The following is a 15,337-nucleotide window of genomic DNA, read 5'->3' on the forward strand; positions in this document are numbered from 1 at the left end:
CACCGTCGCAGCAGTCGGATGCGGTGCGCGCCATTCATATGGAGCGCGCGGAACGCGGTGGAAATGATAAAGGGTTCCCGCGGGAAAAGTGGTGGGAATTGCAACAGCACTTTTTCCTCAATCGCCTCGTCGTGGTGGAAAAAGTTTTCTGTTGATAAACACGCACACATACGGCTAAACATGCGGGTGCAATGTCCAACCAATGGGATTTTGGAGGTGAAATGCGGACTGACACATCCTTCCCGGCACTGCGCATGTGACCACTTCCGGCCGTGTAGTTGGTTGCTCGGTGAACGATCCTTCGACGTGTGACAGCTGCAGGTGGGAAGTCGACCAAACTACCGATTATTTCTTTCCAACGGTTTGGTTTTCTACTAAAATGTTTGTGAGAGAGAGTAAATTTTCATACATATGGATTGTTGAGTTTATTGATAAGGTAGTTAGGGCCACCATTGTTTGGGTGGTGGTGAAAAATGTAAAAAAGAATGGAAAAGTAAACAAAAAACAACAAATACCGAATGTCCCTACTAGGAAGTATCCTTTCCGATGCGAAGTGACCTCGGGTCGGGCTTTACTTGGCGGCACTACCACCCCAACCGAATAGGCCTTTGACGAACCCGGACATACCAGCTGTCGTGCCTTTTCCGGCGGCCTTCTGTTCGATTTTGTCCTCCAGCGACGGGAACTCGACAAAGTTGAGCGCTAGATCGAAGAACAATGGCTTGGCGGGGATCGGTTCCATTTCCGGCACGAGCTTGAACACATTCGGATTGCGCGAGTTCAGCGATGCGTCCTCCTTGTAGTGGGACAGTCGTTCGTACAGCGGTTTGGACGATTTCTGACTCTTGCCGAACAGAACCGAATCGTCCGCGGTGTCGTCCTCCAGCACGCTGTACGCGTGGGCCGAAAACTTACAGCCCTCGATCGTAGCGATCAGCGTCTTCAATTCCGTGCGCAGATCGAAGTCACTGCAGGTGGTCTTGGCGGAGACGGCTTCGGTGGCGTACTTCTTGGAGCGCTCGTACATGGCGACCGCTTCGCGCCAACGCTTCAATGCCACCAGCGTGATGGCGATGTAGTAGCAACGGAACGCACGGAACGACTGCGCGAGCGATTCCATCTCGGCTTGGTACGACGCATCGTTCTCCATGCCACTCAGCTGCTGCATTTCGGTCACGTTCTGTAAAATGATCTCGTACAAGCGGGACAAATCCTGCGGTTTCGTTTTCTTTCCGGCACTGTTCGGCTGCACCTTTTCCGTCGCGTTCGGGTCGTCCAGTGTTAGCTTCGCTTGCGCCACGAGAAACAGATTGCGGTCCAGCGTCAACTTCAGCCTGGTGTACGACATGTAAGCCAATAGGTATTGAATTCCAACTAACCCAGCAGATCCAGCATCGTTTGACGTTTGGCGTAGCTTTGGATCCTGCTTGATTTCGTCTTTGATGGCCGCGATGGCGTCCTTGCAGTCGAGCAGTACGTTCTCCAGCAGCTCTATCTTTGCCGGGAAATCTTTTGCCTTTTCGATGCTCTTGCCGAGCTCCTGAATGCTCAGCAAGAACAGCCGAACCTTCTCGGGACGAACCGTCACGCTGCGGCCACGCCATTCAGTCATCTGGAATGCTTCCATGCTTTCGGCCTTCGTCTGCGCCACCAAGTGGCTCAGATTGCCCAGCAGACCGGCCTGGCCGCGCATCTCCAGCAGATCGTTAACGGACGATTCGCCGACATTATACGCACAGTAGCGCAGGCTCGGTTTCAGTTCCTCCACCTTCGCACGGTAAACCGTTTGCTCCTCTTCCGGCATGGCCTGGGCCAGATTTTCGTAGATCACCTGCGCCTTTTTGAGATTTTCGGCGGCCGATTGCCACAGTTTCAGCTCGAAATGCAACGATCCGTGAATCCAGGCCGAATAAGCTTCGGCCTCCAGCTTCGTCCGAGCGTCACAACGTTCCGAGGCGCATAGTTCCTGCAGCTGTAGCGCGTAGACGCACGATTTGCGCAGCTTCTCGATCAGATGGAACCGTTTGCGGAGCTCCGTGTTAGACTCCTGGCGCAGCTGCATCGCATACGACCAGGCACGCTCGGCCAGCATAAGCGGTATGTGAATGAACCGCTCGTCAGCATCCGCTTTTTCCAGATTGACCAGCGTTACGTCGCGCTTTTTGTAATGTCGACGGTCGCCCTGTGGCAGGTTGAGCGTCTTCCGAAGACGCTTAACGCGCCGCGAGCAATACCCACGGTAACGTTGATAATCTCCGTGTCGGAGACCATGCTGAAGCTGCATGTCCTTAATAACTCGTAGAACTGGAAAGCATAACGAAAGGTTGGTTTTAAAAACATCCCTCTATCGATCGGAACTCAACCATCCAGTCAGTTCTTCCCTCACACTTCTTGTTTTTTCCACGTTCCACTTACTTTCCACCGTAAACACCTTCACAGGGATGTCGCTCGTTTCGTCCACTTCCATGCCCTCTTTAGCTGGATCGACATTTTCTTTGCTCACTTCAGCCTTTTCTGCCATCGATTCCACCATACTGTCTGCTGTATTTCCAAAGATTTTCACCGATTTGAAGGTGTTTTTCAATAGTAAACTTTTCGGTGAAATCTTGCTTTTGCGGCACGACACGAAGTCAAGAATTTTTGGTCCTTGACAGTTGGTTGTCGTGTTGACAAAACATGACAGCCGAACCACATGGTCAATGCAGAACACAAGGTCTAGCCATACCTAGCTTGCTGCGACATTCTGCGATCTTTCGCACTGTTTGCGAATTTTGCTCCTTACACTGCTACCGAAAGTCAAAAATTTGACAAAAAGTTGCTACGACAATTTTTCGAAGCGTTTATCAACTGAAGCGAAATTTTTCGTTTGAGCGCATCATACGACATAAAATTAATTTAATTTCTTAAAAAAGAAAATTCTGTTTGATGCAACCTCACGACAACACGCTTGAACAATTGACAACCAGTTGCGAGTGAAATTTGTTCAAATGACTCAACCTGATCTCGGACCAACGTTGTCTCCTTTCGCAGCGAAAACTCGGTTGACACGCACAACTTTCCTTTCGTTTCTGTCCGAAATCATAAATTTCGACAGGTAAGTTCGTTCAGAACGGTCCTAATTTAGTGTATTTTGTTGAACATTTCAGTGCTGTTCAAGAGTGTAATTGAAATTTCGCCAGTCGACACGTTGTAAACAAACGTACCCGTGGTCTACCAGCTGGCTGTTGAGGTTAAAACCGAGTGCTGTTAAGCCAGTTTAGTTCCCCGTTCCGTGGTTCCAGATCATGTTTTGCCACACGTACACGCACGAACACTGACCTTTCACTTTTGGATTGGAATTATCCCGCCGGAAACGCCTTACGTGTTGGAAGTTTCTAATGGCTTTCTATTCTATTTTCCCCAGAAAATGTCTCGAAACCGTGCGGCCGAAGAGACGGACAAACAGACGCGTATCGCGATCGTGAGTTCGGACAAGTGCAAACCGAAACGATGCCGTCAGGAGTGCAAAAAGTCCTGCCCGGTCGTCCGGATGGGCAAGCTGTGTATCGAGGTGGCGGTAGACTCGAAAATCGCCACCCTGTCCGAGGAGCTTTGCATCGGTTGTGGTATTTGCGTGAAGAAGTGCCCCTTCGAGGCCATCACCATCATCAACGTGCCGAGTAACCTGGACAAGCACACGACGCACCGTTACTCGAAGAACTCGTTCAAGCTGCATCGCTTGCCGATTCCCCGTCCCGGCGAGGTGCTCGGGCTGGTCGGCCAGAACGGTATCGGCAAGTCGACGGCGCTGAAAATCCTGGCCGGCAAGCTAAAGCCCAACCTCGGTCGCTACTCGGAGCCACCAGACTGGACCGACATTCTGGCGTACTTCCGCGGCAACGAGCTGCAGAACTACTTCACCAAAATCCTGGAGGACAGCTTGCGAGCCCTGATCAAGCCGCAGTACGTCGATCAGATCCCAAAGGCCATCAAGGGTACGGTGGCGGCGCTGCTCGATAAGAAGGATGAGCGCAAGAACCAGACGGAAATCTGCGATCTGCTCGATCTGACGCACATCCGCGATCGCGAGATCCAGGCCCTGTCCGGTGGGGAGCTGCAGCGTTTCGCTTGCGCCATGGTGTGCATCCAGGACGGAGACATCTTCATGTTCGACGAACCGTCGTCCTATCTGGACGTGAAGCAGCGTCTCAACTGCGCCATGACGATCCGTTCGCTTATCCACCCCGATAAGTTCATCATCGTCGTGGAGCACGATCTGTCCGTGCTGGACTACCTGTCCGACTTCATCTGCTGCCTGTACGGCGTGCCCGGTTGCTACGGTGTCGTGACGATGCCTTTCTCCGTGCGCGAAGGCATCAACATCTTCCTCGACGGTTACGTGCACACGGAAAACATGCGCTTCCGGACGGAATCGCTCACGTTCAAGGTGTCCGAGTCGGCATCGGAGGAGGAAATTAAGCGCACCTGCCACTACGTCTACCCGACGATGAAGAAGAAGCTCGGATCGTTCACGCTCACCGTGAACGATGGTCAGTTCAGCGACTCGGAGATCATCGTGCTGCTGGGAGAGAACGGTACGGGCAAGACCACCTTCATCCGCATGCTGGCGGGCAATCTGCAGCCGGACGAGGAGTCGGAGGAGCTGCCGGTGCTGAACATTTCCTACAAGCCGCAGAAAATTTCCCCCAAGAGCCAATCGACCGTGCGCTACCTGTTGCACGAGAAAATCCGCGACGCCTACATCCATCCCCAGTTTATGGCGGACGTCATGAAGCCGCTCAAGATCGAAGAAATCATGGACCAGGAGGTGCAGAACTTGTCCGGTGGTGAGTTGCAGCGTGTTGCGCTGGTGCTCTGTCTCGGCAAGCCGGCCGATGTGTATCTGATCGACGAACCCTCCGCCTATTTGGACTCCGAGCAGCGTCTCATTGCGGCCAAGGTCATCAAGAGGTAAAACTACAGCATACCGATGCTTCATTAGAGGAGACTTTCACCAAATGTTTTTTTTACTACCCCCCTCTCACCTTTCCAGATACATTCTGCACGCTAAAAAGACCGGCTTTGTGGTGGAGCACGATTTCATCATGGCCACGTATCTCGCTGACCGGGTCATCGTGTTCGAGGGTCAGCCGTCCGTCGATACGACCGCTCACACGCCACAGTCGCTGCTAAATGGTATGAATCGGTTCCTGGAGCTACTGGAGATCACATTCCGCCGCGATCCGAACAATTTCCGACCAAGAATCAACAAGTTGAACTCGGTGAAGGTAAGCCTCGGTATTCGATACTCACAACAAACGCAAACCATACTGAAAACGAACCTATCGAAACCAACCCTTTCAGGATGTGGAGCAAAAGCGTGCCGGACAGTACTTCTTCTACGAGGAATCCTAAGCAGGACGATCATCCCCCCGCCCCGCATAAAGTGGTGCCGGATGATACACTCCAGGTGATGATTTTCTCTCGTAGTAACTTTTTAAATAATCGTCAGTATGGCTGGAGGAGGGGATCAAGGAATCAGCGAGCCATTTATTTTTCGTACACTCCAAAAACGCGGTTGAGTGGTACATCATTTCTGTTACTTTTTGGAAGAATTTGTTTATAGCAGCTTCAACATGCTTTATTATTTGGATACAGAATGCAAGGATGAGCTTTTTTTTTCGTTGACACAAGAGTGTTAAAATCGACGTTATACATACATTTACACGTGACGGATAGCAGGACGTTTTTTTCGTTTTTAAATATTCACGCGACGTTTGGTTTGTAGTGACCTTTTTTCTCTTTCGTACAGTTAATAAAGAATGTAATAAATGTGGCAGACAAAACGGAACGTATGTAAGGTTTTCATTGAGCATATTTAAATTAAAACCGCTTTAGAGTTCTGGTTATCCATGCTTTCACCGAATAATTCCGAATTTAAATAATAATGTTAGAAAATACGTCTCCACAAGTACACGAATGTAGATTGTACACTTCTTTGCATAACGGCAAAACTTTAATGTTTTTGTTATTCGAAATTTTCGAAAAAGTTAAAAATTCCAATACATTGCATTTGAATATAAAATAACCACTATTCTTTCCTCTCGTCAGAACGGGGAACTCTTGATGAAAGTTAAGAATAAGTAAAGCGAGAAAAGTTAGTAAAATTAGTGTAAAATATAAAAACTTCTTCATACCTGGTTCTATCCAGATTGGCCAAAGTTATGAATCAGTAAGATTCTACCGATCTTGAATAAATATAAAGGAACAGAATCTTTTATCAATCAACAGGTTAGTTGAAGGGTGAGCAAAGCTCAAAGCAAAACAACACATACAAATTTGCTTATTTTATAAAATGTATTGCTTTTAACTGAATTCATTTTCGTAAGCAAATCTATACACTTCATCGATATGAAGAATTTTTACAGTAAATTAAAAAAAAAATTTCCAATATTTGAGTTATAATATTCAGATAATTCCGGCGGTACTGGAATGGTTATTGTGTAAGGCAGGGGTCGGCACACATTTCCAGAAAAGGGCCAGGTGATGAAACGGCCAGATGGAGCAATGTAATTAATATCTGGAAAGTAACATAAAAATAAGCTGAAATATTTCAATTTTTTACTTTAAACCATTAGTTTGGAGACTTATTTTTGTTGAATTTTAGACTTCTTCAACCTACTGCCAACCTATGTAGAACTATATGTTCCTTATACTTTAACCTAATTGATTTTATCATTCTTAAAATTCAGCATCTACTCGCATTATTTTTCTATAACAAGAATTGGATGGTGTGCGCTCAGTTATTTAAAATAACTCATCGCAGGGTAATGGTATCGAAAGTTGTATTCTCTGAGTGTAGTTATTGTAGATGTAAAGTAAGCATGTTATGTTGCCACCGGATATTGGACGAGTTGGGAAATTTTAGAACGATGAATAGTAAAATACGATTGAGAAGGTCTATATAACAGTATGAAGATGTCGCATGGTATTGACCAACTCGTACAATAGTTCAACGTACCTTTTTAGTAAAAAAAAGTGTGATATCGCGAAAAATCCGGAAAGAGTTGAGCTTCGTCCTTTTTGAATTTTGTTCCAACCATTTTCTTACGGGCCGGAAAGAATCAGCTGGCGGGCCGCACTTTGGCGGCCCCTGGTGTAAGGTATCGATCGAAATCATTAGGGATCAGTTAACGTACCAACGTTGAAACAAGAGAGCAATTGGTCAGGCACCGTAATTTTACTACGCGTAATTAAATTTAATGGCACAAATTGTCACGCATCTTGTATAATTGTACAGGCTCTGAAAATATGTTTTCTCAGCAAAAGATCGCAAGGATTAGCAAACATGTTTGAATAAGATAAGATCCCAGAAGAGGAGGATGTTTCCCTTTACCGGGAAGTGGGGTTGTTTTCCCTCTTAAGTGGATGAATGTTGTCGTGCGACTTAGCCAGCTGATTTCTCAAGGTCAAGATCGTGATCCTGCCAACCGAGGCAGTGCTTTGGTGGCATTGCGGAAGTACAAACAAGCGGTCAACAGTAACGGTTGTTTATTGAATCCAACAAATAACAGAAAGATCCTCTTCCATTCCGAGAGGGTGCCTTATCGCGGGGAGCAGGTTTCGAGTGGTAACTTTATTCTGTTTTATTCTACATACTCGCCCGCTGAACCTGGCCACACGACGGTCGCACGTGGTACGAGTCGTCAAGCCGCCCTTGTTTCGTCCTATTTCGTCCTTACGCTCCCTGCTTCATCGCAATCATTGCGTAATCTACACTCAAATGGCTATATGGCTTACGGAGAGACGGGAAGGTGGCACGGTGCTGGGTGCAGTCGCACTTCACACTATTTGCACACTATCTCTTGGCGGTTATGGTTGTGTGGGTTTAAACTAGCTTAGCGTCGGTCGGACACGCAATAGTGGAAGCGAGCCCGTGCTTCCCCCGACCGAGTGCTGCTGAACTATTTCTACGTTTTGTTGTTCTTTCTATTAGCAAAAGCATAACAAACACCAAACAAGTTGTGTATGGCGCGCTAGGGGCGATCTAGAGCACACCGCTCTGCGCCCTTGAACCCATTTCTAGCCGACCGCCGACAAATCTGGCACACGCGCGCGCGCAACGCTTCAAGCACGTCGTTGACGGCGCCGCGGGTAGGCGTGCGGGGTGGCCGCCTAGATAGTGAACGCCGCGCGGGGTTTAGATGCACCCATTTCTCAGCCGCTGCAGCACCCCCTGCTCGTACAGCTCCAGGGCAATGTCGCGCATCCGCTTGTGGTAGTCGACCGAGACCATCTGGGCGATCTTTTTCTCGTGGTTGTTCGTCTTGAAGTCGTTGATGGTGACCTCGTCCAGGTCTAGGATCTGGTTCGGATTGAAGGTGACGGCCGGCAGGAGCCACATGGCGATGCCTAGCCCGTACGGGAGGCAGCGCTCGTATTCGGCGCGCAGCCGACCGTACGCGAACAGGTCCTCGAAGCTGCGCTGCAGCTTGCCGGCCAGCTTCTGGTCCTCCAGCACGCACAGGTGCTCGTCCAGTGCGTCGAAGAGCGACCGCTGGTAGTGCAGCAGTAGGTCCCCGGTGTGGCGCTGGCGCACCTCACGCCCGGTGCTGGTGAAGAGCAGATGCAGGATGTCGATGACGGGCGTGGTGCAGCGCATGGTCTGCAGGTCGAGCAGCTTCACCTGCTGCCGGTCGGCGCTGAACATCAGATTGTTGACCCAGGTGTCGCCGTGGCAGATGACGCGCCACGATTCGTCCACGTCGTCGCACACGATGCGCGACATGATGCGGAAGAGCCGCCCGCTCAGCCCTTCGATGGCCTTTATCGGGCCTTCGAGGTCCAGCTCGCCCGCCTGGTTGCTGTAGCGCAGCGAGTCCAGCGCGCCCCGCAGCGACGTCTCGAGGGAATGTGTGTAGAAGTCGGCCGCTTCGGCGCAGAACACGATCTCACGCACCTTCGCGCAGACGTCGCCGTACTGGGCCGGGTGCAGGTGCTTCAGGATCAGCGAGAGTGCGTGCAGCTTGGCCAGCTCCTGCAAATACAAACATTCCAAAGCCCGGGAAAACCATCAGATCTAGTTTGTTCCAGCCTTGGCAGGGTGTTGTTACCTTTATGACGGCGCAGCATTGCGTGAAGCTGAGGCCAATGCGCCGATCCACCATCGCGTACCCTTTGGTCGTGAGATCCTCCAGGACGATGCGGTCGCCGTGGTCGTCGGAACCGGCGGTAAAACACTCCGGGTACGGCAGCTTGTACGGTGCTATCCGCCGAAGGATGGGAATGATGCTGGTGTACGCCGTTATTTCGTTCTCGAAGGCTGCATCGCACCGGAACAGTTTCCGCCGGTTCGGGTTGGTGATTTGGCGTTTGAAGATCAACGAAATGGTGAATACTGCATCAAGAGAAAAAGAGCATGGTTTTTTTAAAGTCGTGGAAAAATGTGTTAACAACTCTAATGGGTGTGAAACTTATAATTTATTTGTTTTAAACCGCCGTAAGAAATTAAATCTAGGGCGATAGTAACTGTTGTCCCGGAACCTTATTAATTGCAAATCCTACATGCTTTGAAAGTATTAGCAATTATTGCAAAAATCATGGTCACATGACTCGACGGTCCACTAAATTGCCAATATATGCGGAGTCCTTTCCGTTTTAATCTTATAACCTTTGCATTATTTAACTGTTGTGTATTTTAATTCAAGAAAGATACTTGAAAAAAACAAACAGTTGAACATACATTAGAAACTATTTTTACGTATGTTCGAATAAAAACAAATATGAAGTAGAATATTCTAACGATCTAACGTAAACCCATTAAAAAAAAAGGTCCTTGGAATACCTTATCTAAAATTGTATCATAACTTCCTCCTTCCTTCCTCCATTTCCTTCTTCCTTCTACATTTGATAAAGACATTGGATTATCAAAAAGTTTGCTTTGTTTTGTTTTCATTTAAATTTTTTGAAACGGATCGAAATTGTTTGGTAATAGCTCAGTCATCAATTTTAATTATTTTTGAGCTGCGTCTTTCGTTGCTGGATCGAAAGACCCAACTCACGATACATCTATAAAACTGGTCTATCTCAATATTATTTTATCAAATTTGGAAAATTTACAACAAACATATTTTTTCTCAATTATGGTTATATGGTGTAAAAATGCTTGGATTAGAGTTGAGTGAAACACTTCAATCTTTTTCAGTTGCTCAGAAAGAATTGGAAAAATGAGTTTATCTTGAAGTTTAATTTCCAATGGCATCCTTTACTGCAGTTATAATAAAATATGTTAAATAAGTTTTAGAAATAGCCTTGTTCAATCGGCGCTTACTTTTTTTTTTGAAATATTAAACTTCTTCTATTTAATGCAAATCGTTGTTACTGTAAGCAACAAATGATAAAGCTCTGTTCAGTGAATGAATTTGCATTCAACTTGCTGTGCATTGGGTCAAAGAAAGGCTCGAGCTGAAAATGTGCCACTGGCAATGGCGTAATAGACCGATTGTACGTATCGCTGAGATAACGTTTGAATCGGGGCTTGTGTAAACTCCGTGTCACAACAAAGACCTCACTGGTCGACGTCATCGATTGTCGAACCCCGAGCTACGTTCTAACCTATTTCCTTCGCTTGCCTACTGATAGCTTGTTCCGGCTAATGTGGGTTAGGTGGGAAACCTTGAATTAGTTTTGTCGCGCGATGTCCTGCCCGTCTTTCGACGAGGCCCACCGTGCACCGTACCCAATCAATCTCAGCTAAAACTCGTTAAATTCAAACATCCCCCCCTCGTACCCGGACTCTATTAACGGATCGGATCAATAAGCCACCCTTTGACTTCCGTGCTTTGACGTCGTGGGCATTAAGTGAATCCGTTGCACTCGTAGTGCATCGTAAGGCCAATGGGAGAGAGATGCATGTGAATGGCATAGGTCAAGGTTCGCCGGAATGCAGGAAGTGCTTTCGCTACCTTTTCTGCCCTCCGGCTGAAGCCATTGGATAGGGTTTCTTTAAACACACTACGAACTCGTGCAACTAACTTGGTGGAGAATTACCCAGCTTAATACGGGCTTTCTTATCGTGCACATTCGTTAGCGCCAGGTTTGGGGAAGGAAAACAATAGCGCTTTCCCGACCGTCGACAGCGTCGTAAAAAGCAACTGGGCACGACGCTGGTTCGCCTGGCGCCATCCGGAGGTCGTTGCATTTCTCTGCCATTTCGTGCAGTAGCACGTGTGTGCGTGTGTGTGCGCCGAGTATTTTCCTTTCGTTCTTACTTCCGTTCCTTTCCGAACTTGACATTGAAATGCATTTCCGCGCAGGAACGCGAATCGATTCCGAGCGTGCACTAAACCGCGGCAAGAACTTCCTTCGCTCGATGCATTGTCCCCTTTCATCATCGTGCGTTTTGCTTTTATTTAGCTTTTTAGATTGTTTGCCAAGGCAGCAAGTTTCTCATCGCAATTTCCTTCCCCGCCCCAGGGTGCACACTTCCTTCGAGAATGACTGGGCGTCTCCATCCTACACTTTTCCCACAGGGCTTTCGGTGTGAGCGGTATGGTGGGTCCACAATGGAAAGCCACGCTGGTGTCATCTCCGACCGGGTGAGGCATGCAGTTCACTGAGCGTTATGCTGGGCTTCATACTACTATCGATTACAGTTCACCCGTGGGTGTGTGACGATGATGCGGGGGGTGTGAAAAGTGAGGCGGAATTTCCCACCCTTATCATTGTCGCCGCATCCATCTTGCTCATCCAATACCGCTCCGGAGGGAGGGGAGTGCATTTTAAATGTTTGAATGCACACTGCACTGAATGGTTGGCTCTTTGAACTGCAGGTTTGGTGCTTGGCCGTCTTCTTCATGCCAACGCACGGCCAGGTCGGTCAGCTTCGAGGGTTTAGTTCGAGTGAGATGGAAAGGCCAGGTGAAGGTCGGTCATTGCTCAACTTAGAACAACCGCTGCGCCGCTGCAGCGGTTCTACGTGCCGCTAGACATGTTCTCGCATACAACTTTACGGGCATGGGAAAAATTGTTTTTACCATTAATCTTCTTTTTCTAACTACTTATGCATCATGAAATGTACTACCATTTGTGTTGCTTCTTGTGTCACCAATTTATGAATTGTGATATACAATTTACCAAAGGTTTTGTTAATTCGCTTTTCTTGTATGAAGTTTCTACGATGCTTCTGCCTTTTTTATTTTTCCTATTCAACTAAGGAAAGCCTTATCCTTTTCTAGAGCACTTCCATATAGTTTCAGTTGCATTTGTCTCTAATTAAACTATGCTTACTGAACATGGAACCAATTATATTTGTCTCTAATTAAATCACGGGCTAGGAGAAGGTTTTTCGAAGGAACTTTTTAATGCATTCTTATGAAACAGATAAATCGACAATAAGTCCTTATACAGTTAAGCTAAATTTGATTCTTACAGTCCAATTTAATTATTTATCTTTCTATCTCATGGAGTGTTAGAAAATTATATTTTTTAATTATAGACTCAGTCAGTTTTAAAAAAAATTTAAGGACATTACTGGACTGGATAGTTTTAAAACGCTATAGTCAAAAACTAATGATTTATCAAACCAATTGGAGCCTTAGAACCGTGAATTTAGGAACTTAGAATGTGTAACTGATTTAAATGAATTAACAATTGAACTTGGTAGATTTAGTGTGAACCCAAACTCGTTTACAGGCGAAACTCAAAATGGCTAGCTTATTGATAATGATTTTTGCTGGACGTAAGCTGAAATTTAACTTCGAGGACGATTTGGTTTTCCAAAACCAAAGTTTTGGTTCGTTTCTTACCGTGCGTTCGACCGTCGCGTGTCTTCCCGTTGCAATGGGCCACCACCCGTTTGATGATCGACATGTAGTTGTCACCCTCGCGGCTCCCCGGGCCGCAGTCTACGTGGTCCACCGTAAAGGTCTCCCACCGGTGCTCCGGCTGCTGCATCCGCAGGATGGCCATCACCGTGTCTTTCCGCTCGATCGCGTACACATCGCGACCTTCGTCGGCGAACTTTCCCACCGCAGCAAGCTCTTGTTTCATGGCGTCCGAAGTAAATCCGCGATGCTTAGCACCGCTACTGTTTTGCAATGGGTTTCTCCTGCAAGCTACTTTTACTACCTAGTGTACACGTACCACGCACAATCACATACACACACATACACACACACACGCGAAACAACTCTCTCTCACTTGCTCCTTTCCTACCCCCGAGCTTAAGGTCGACACATTAAAACAGTGCAGAGTATTAAAAAAGCCCAGCCGACTGGGATGATCACATTTCTTCGGTAAATGCACTCGTCGCTACGCACTGAGAGGCCGTACACTAAGCCGCACGGATCACCGTCGCCATCCGACTCGCAGCACTCGTCCTTGACCAACGGCGGTCCACTACGTCACGGAGTGTGCGTGTGTGTGCCGCTAGCTGGCATCATTTCACTGCCACCAGCAGCTGGGCGCATTTCGCAGCGTGATGCTGGCGGTTGCTACGAAACGGCAAACGGCGGCGACTGGACAGAAAAGGGTGAATCACGCGGTAGGCTCCGACAGCGGAGACACTAAGCGGACTCGGACGGTAGTACACTCTCGGCGGCAGCTGCAAACGAACTGTTTGTTATTGCATCGCCCACCGAGCGGTAAAGGCGACTCTGGCCGGGGCCACCACCACAGCATTCAACCGTTACGGATAGCACACGCGCACAGACGCGCGATGCAAGCTCTCCAAGCTTAGAGCCGCCCGGTTAGTAGTGTGTACTAGTACACCGTCGTGCTTCTCTTTTTCGCGTTAAAGGGTTAATCCCTATCGCTCTCGTGCTCGGCTGAACTGAAATGAACCAAGCGGATGAATACCGGTTCGCTATCTTGCAACGGTAACCTACATTTCGGGGACACACAATTTGCGCGCCTTTTTTTACCCCGGACCGGGCGGGAGGGGACACAACATTAACGAGACACTCGAGTGTAGACTCAGGTGAGTTGATGGGATTTTAAATCAGTCGTAATAAGCACAACAACTGTTCTGCCCACTGGAGCCCCCCCGAATAAACGGAGCCAATGGGAACGGGCGTCATTAACGATCAAGTTCACCGCTGGAAACTGTTTGGCACGCATTAGTCTATGTATACCGTAACCGTGTAGGCGCGTTACCCTCCTAAGACCAAACTCGATAAAATTCGAAACCGCTCGTTTTTAGCGGGAGGAGGGTGGACCGGGTGAGCGGACTGAAGCGACGTGGTTCAGGTGTGTTTGTCGTCCTTGAAAAGATTCAGCGGGGCAATGAACGGCCGAACCGGCAGACCGGCGGGGTACGTTGCCCCCCTCTTCGCGCCGTCCGCGTGTGTGCATCCAATGCACTTGACTTCGAAAAGCCACAATAGTCTGCATAGCTGAAGACCGATTCGACGCCGACTCGCGGCACGCGGTTCACCTTCACCGTGTCGGCACGCACGGCGCATCGTGGCGACGGTGGCGGGTTGGATGCTTTAGACATGCTCGGTTTGATGTCTTTATTCTTTGCAGCGGTCATTGTTGCTTGTTGGTTTGATTCCCCGTTTTAAATTAATTCATTTTTTTATTCTTTTTTCAGATTTATTCTGTAGTATAAAATCTGGAGCGAAGTGGAGCTTTTGCAAGAGCAATTGGTCACAAAATTGAAAACTGGGAATGTTTACAGTTATCTTGAGTCACTTTTCTGTTTGTATCTTGCAAGGAATTTATTTTGAAAACAATAAGACGCACAAAGTGATCTAATAGTCGATTCTTTATACGATCCGATCAGTTGAAGCCGAAACCAACAAATATATTCATGCTTTTCCTTGATGGGGGATGGAAGGTCTCAGCTGAAACTAACCTTTACCTTATGAAACGTAAATCTTGTTTAAAAACATATTCCTAAGATCCTCCACGGTCAGCAAGTTTCTCTCAGTTTAATTTCAATATTTCAAAACCCTATTACGGTGGATTGAAATGAGATTGCACCAAACGGTCATGCAAAATAGTGAAAATTCATGTAACGTAGAAATGTTTTACCTTTCAATAAAGTCTGGAGGAAGTATTATAAATCTATATATTATAAATAATTCTAATTTTCATACTCCCTGTGCTTCATTTAATTTAATTTAATTTAAATTAATTGTAATAAAAATAGCACAGCTTTGGTATGTATGATTCACCTGTTGTGCCTTTATTGATACAAGAATAGCTTAAAACATGTTTAATCCAACATCAATCCACCAATGAAATGCTTCCCGACAAGGCCACCAGCTCCTTCTTAACGGGCCAAGCAAGAAACAAAAGTTTATGTAAGCAGCACCTCAAAACTTCCGAAATCGCACAATTTGTATTCGTTCCA

The 15,337-nt window shown here is 47.4% G+C and overlaps 3 protein-coding genes across 3 annotated transcripts; 1 reads left to right on the forward strand and 2 right to left on the reverse strand.

Moving 5' to 3' along the window:
- Positions 1-400: 400 nt before the first annotated feature.
- Positions 401-2,637, reverse strand: LOC131271604 (signal recognition particle subunit SRP68). Its single transcript, XM_058273092.1, has 2 exons — positions 2,416-2,637; positions 401-2,304 (listed from the first exon to the last, which is right to left on the reverse strand). The coding sequence occupies exons 1-2, from the start codon at positions 2,531-2,533 to the stop codon at positions 572-574; spliced, it is 1,851 nt and encodes a 616-aa protein (XP_058129075.1). The 5' UTR covers positions 2,534-2,637; the 3' UTR covers positions 401-571.
- A 387-nt stretch (positions 2,638-3,024) lies between these two features.
- Positions 3,025-5,830, forward strand: LOC131260493 (protein Pixie). Its single transcript, XM_058262233.1, has 4 exons — positions 3,025-3,094; positions 3,404-4,950; positions 5,033-5,267; positions 5,344-5,830. Exons 2-4 carry the CDS (start codon positions 3,407-3,409, stop codon positions 5,392-5,394), a joined length of 1,830 nt encoding a protein of 609 aa, XP_058118216.1. The 5' UTR covers positions 3,025-3,094; positions 3,404-3,406; the 3' UTR covers positions 5,395-5,830.
- Positions 5,831-7,515: 1,685 nt separating this feature from the next.
- On the reverse strand, positions 7,516-13,590 carry LOC131261262 (uncharacterized). Its single transcript, XM_058263246.1, has 3 exons — positions 12,786-13,590; positions 9,093-9,376; positions 7,516-9,016 (listed from the first exon to the last, which is right to left on the reverse strand). Exons 1-3 carry the CDS (start codon positions 13,027-13,029, stop codon positions 8,180-8,182), a joined length of 1,365 nt encoding a protein of 454 aa, XP_058119229.1. The 5' UTR covers positions 13,030-13,590; the 3' UTR covers positions 7,516-8,179.
- Between the last annotated feature and the right edge of the window lie 1,747 nt (positions 13,591-15,337).

The sequence above is a fragment of the Anopheles coustani genome, chromosome 3 (genome assembly GCF_943734705.1).
Source record: "Anopheles coustani chromosome 3, idAnoCousDA_361_x.2, whole genome shotgun sequence".
NCBI classification, from domain to species: Eukaryota; Metazoa; Arthropoda; class Insecta; order Diptera; family Culicidae; genus Anopheles; species Anopheles coustani.

What these genes read in the sequence shown, in the direction of transcription:
- LOC131271604 (XM_058273092.1), bottom strand. Translation starts at nt 2,533, where the DNA reads ATGGTGGAATCGATGGCAGAAAAGGCTGAAGTGAGCAAAGAAAATGTC. An exon ending in GAAGGTGTTTACGGTGGAAA is followed by an intron (nt 2,305 to 2,415) that starts GTAAGTGGAACG and finishes TATGCTTTCCAG; the next exon opens with TTCTACGAGTTATTAAGGAC.
- LOC131260493 (XM_058262233.1), top strand. Translation starts at nt 3,407, where the DNA reads ATGTCTCGAAACCGTGCGGCCGAAGAGACGGACAAACAGACGCGTATC. An exon ending in GCGGCCAAGGTCATCAAGAG is followed by an intron (nt 4,951 to 5,032) that starts GTAAAACTACAG and finishes TCACCTTTCCAG; the next exon opens with ATACATTCTGCACGCTAAAA. An exon ending in ACAAGTTGAACTCGGTGAAG is followed by an intron (nt 5,268 to 5,343) that starts GTAAGCCTCGGT and finishes CAACCCTTTCAG; the next exon opens with GATGTGGAGCAAAAGCGTGC.
- LOC131261262 (XM_058263246.1), bottom strand. Translation starts at nt 13,029, where the DNA reads ATGAAACAAGAGCTTGCTGCGGTGGGAAAGTTCGCCGACGAAGGTCGC. An exon ending in ACGCGACGGTCGAACGCACG is followed by an intron (nt 9,377 to 12,785) that starts GTAAGAAACGAA and finishes CTCTTGATGCAG; the next exon opens with TATTCACCATTTCGTTGATC. An exon ending in AATGCTGCGCCGTCATAAAG is followed by an intron (nt 9,017 to 9,092) that starts GTAACAACACCC and finishes TTGTATTTGCAG; the next exon opens with GAGCTGGCCAAGCTGCACGC.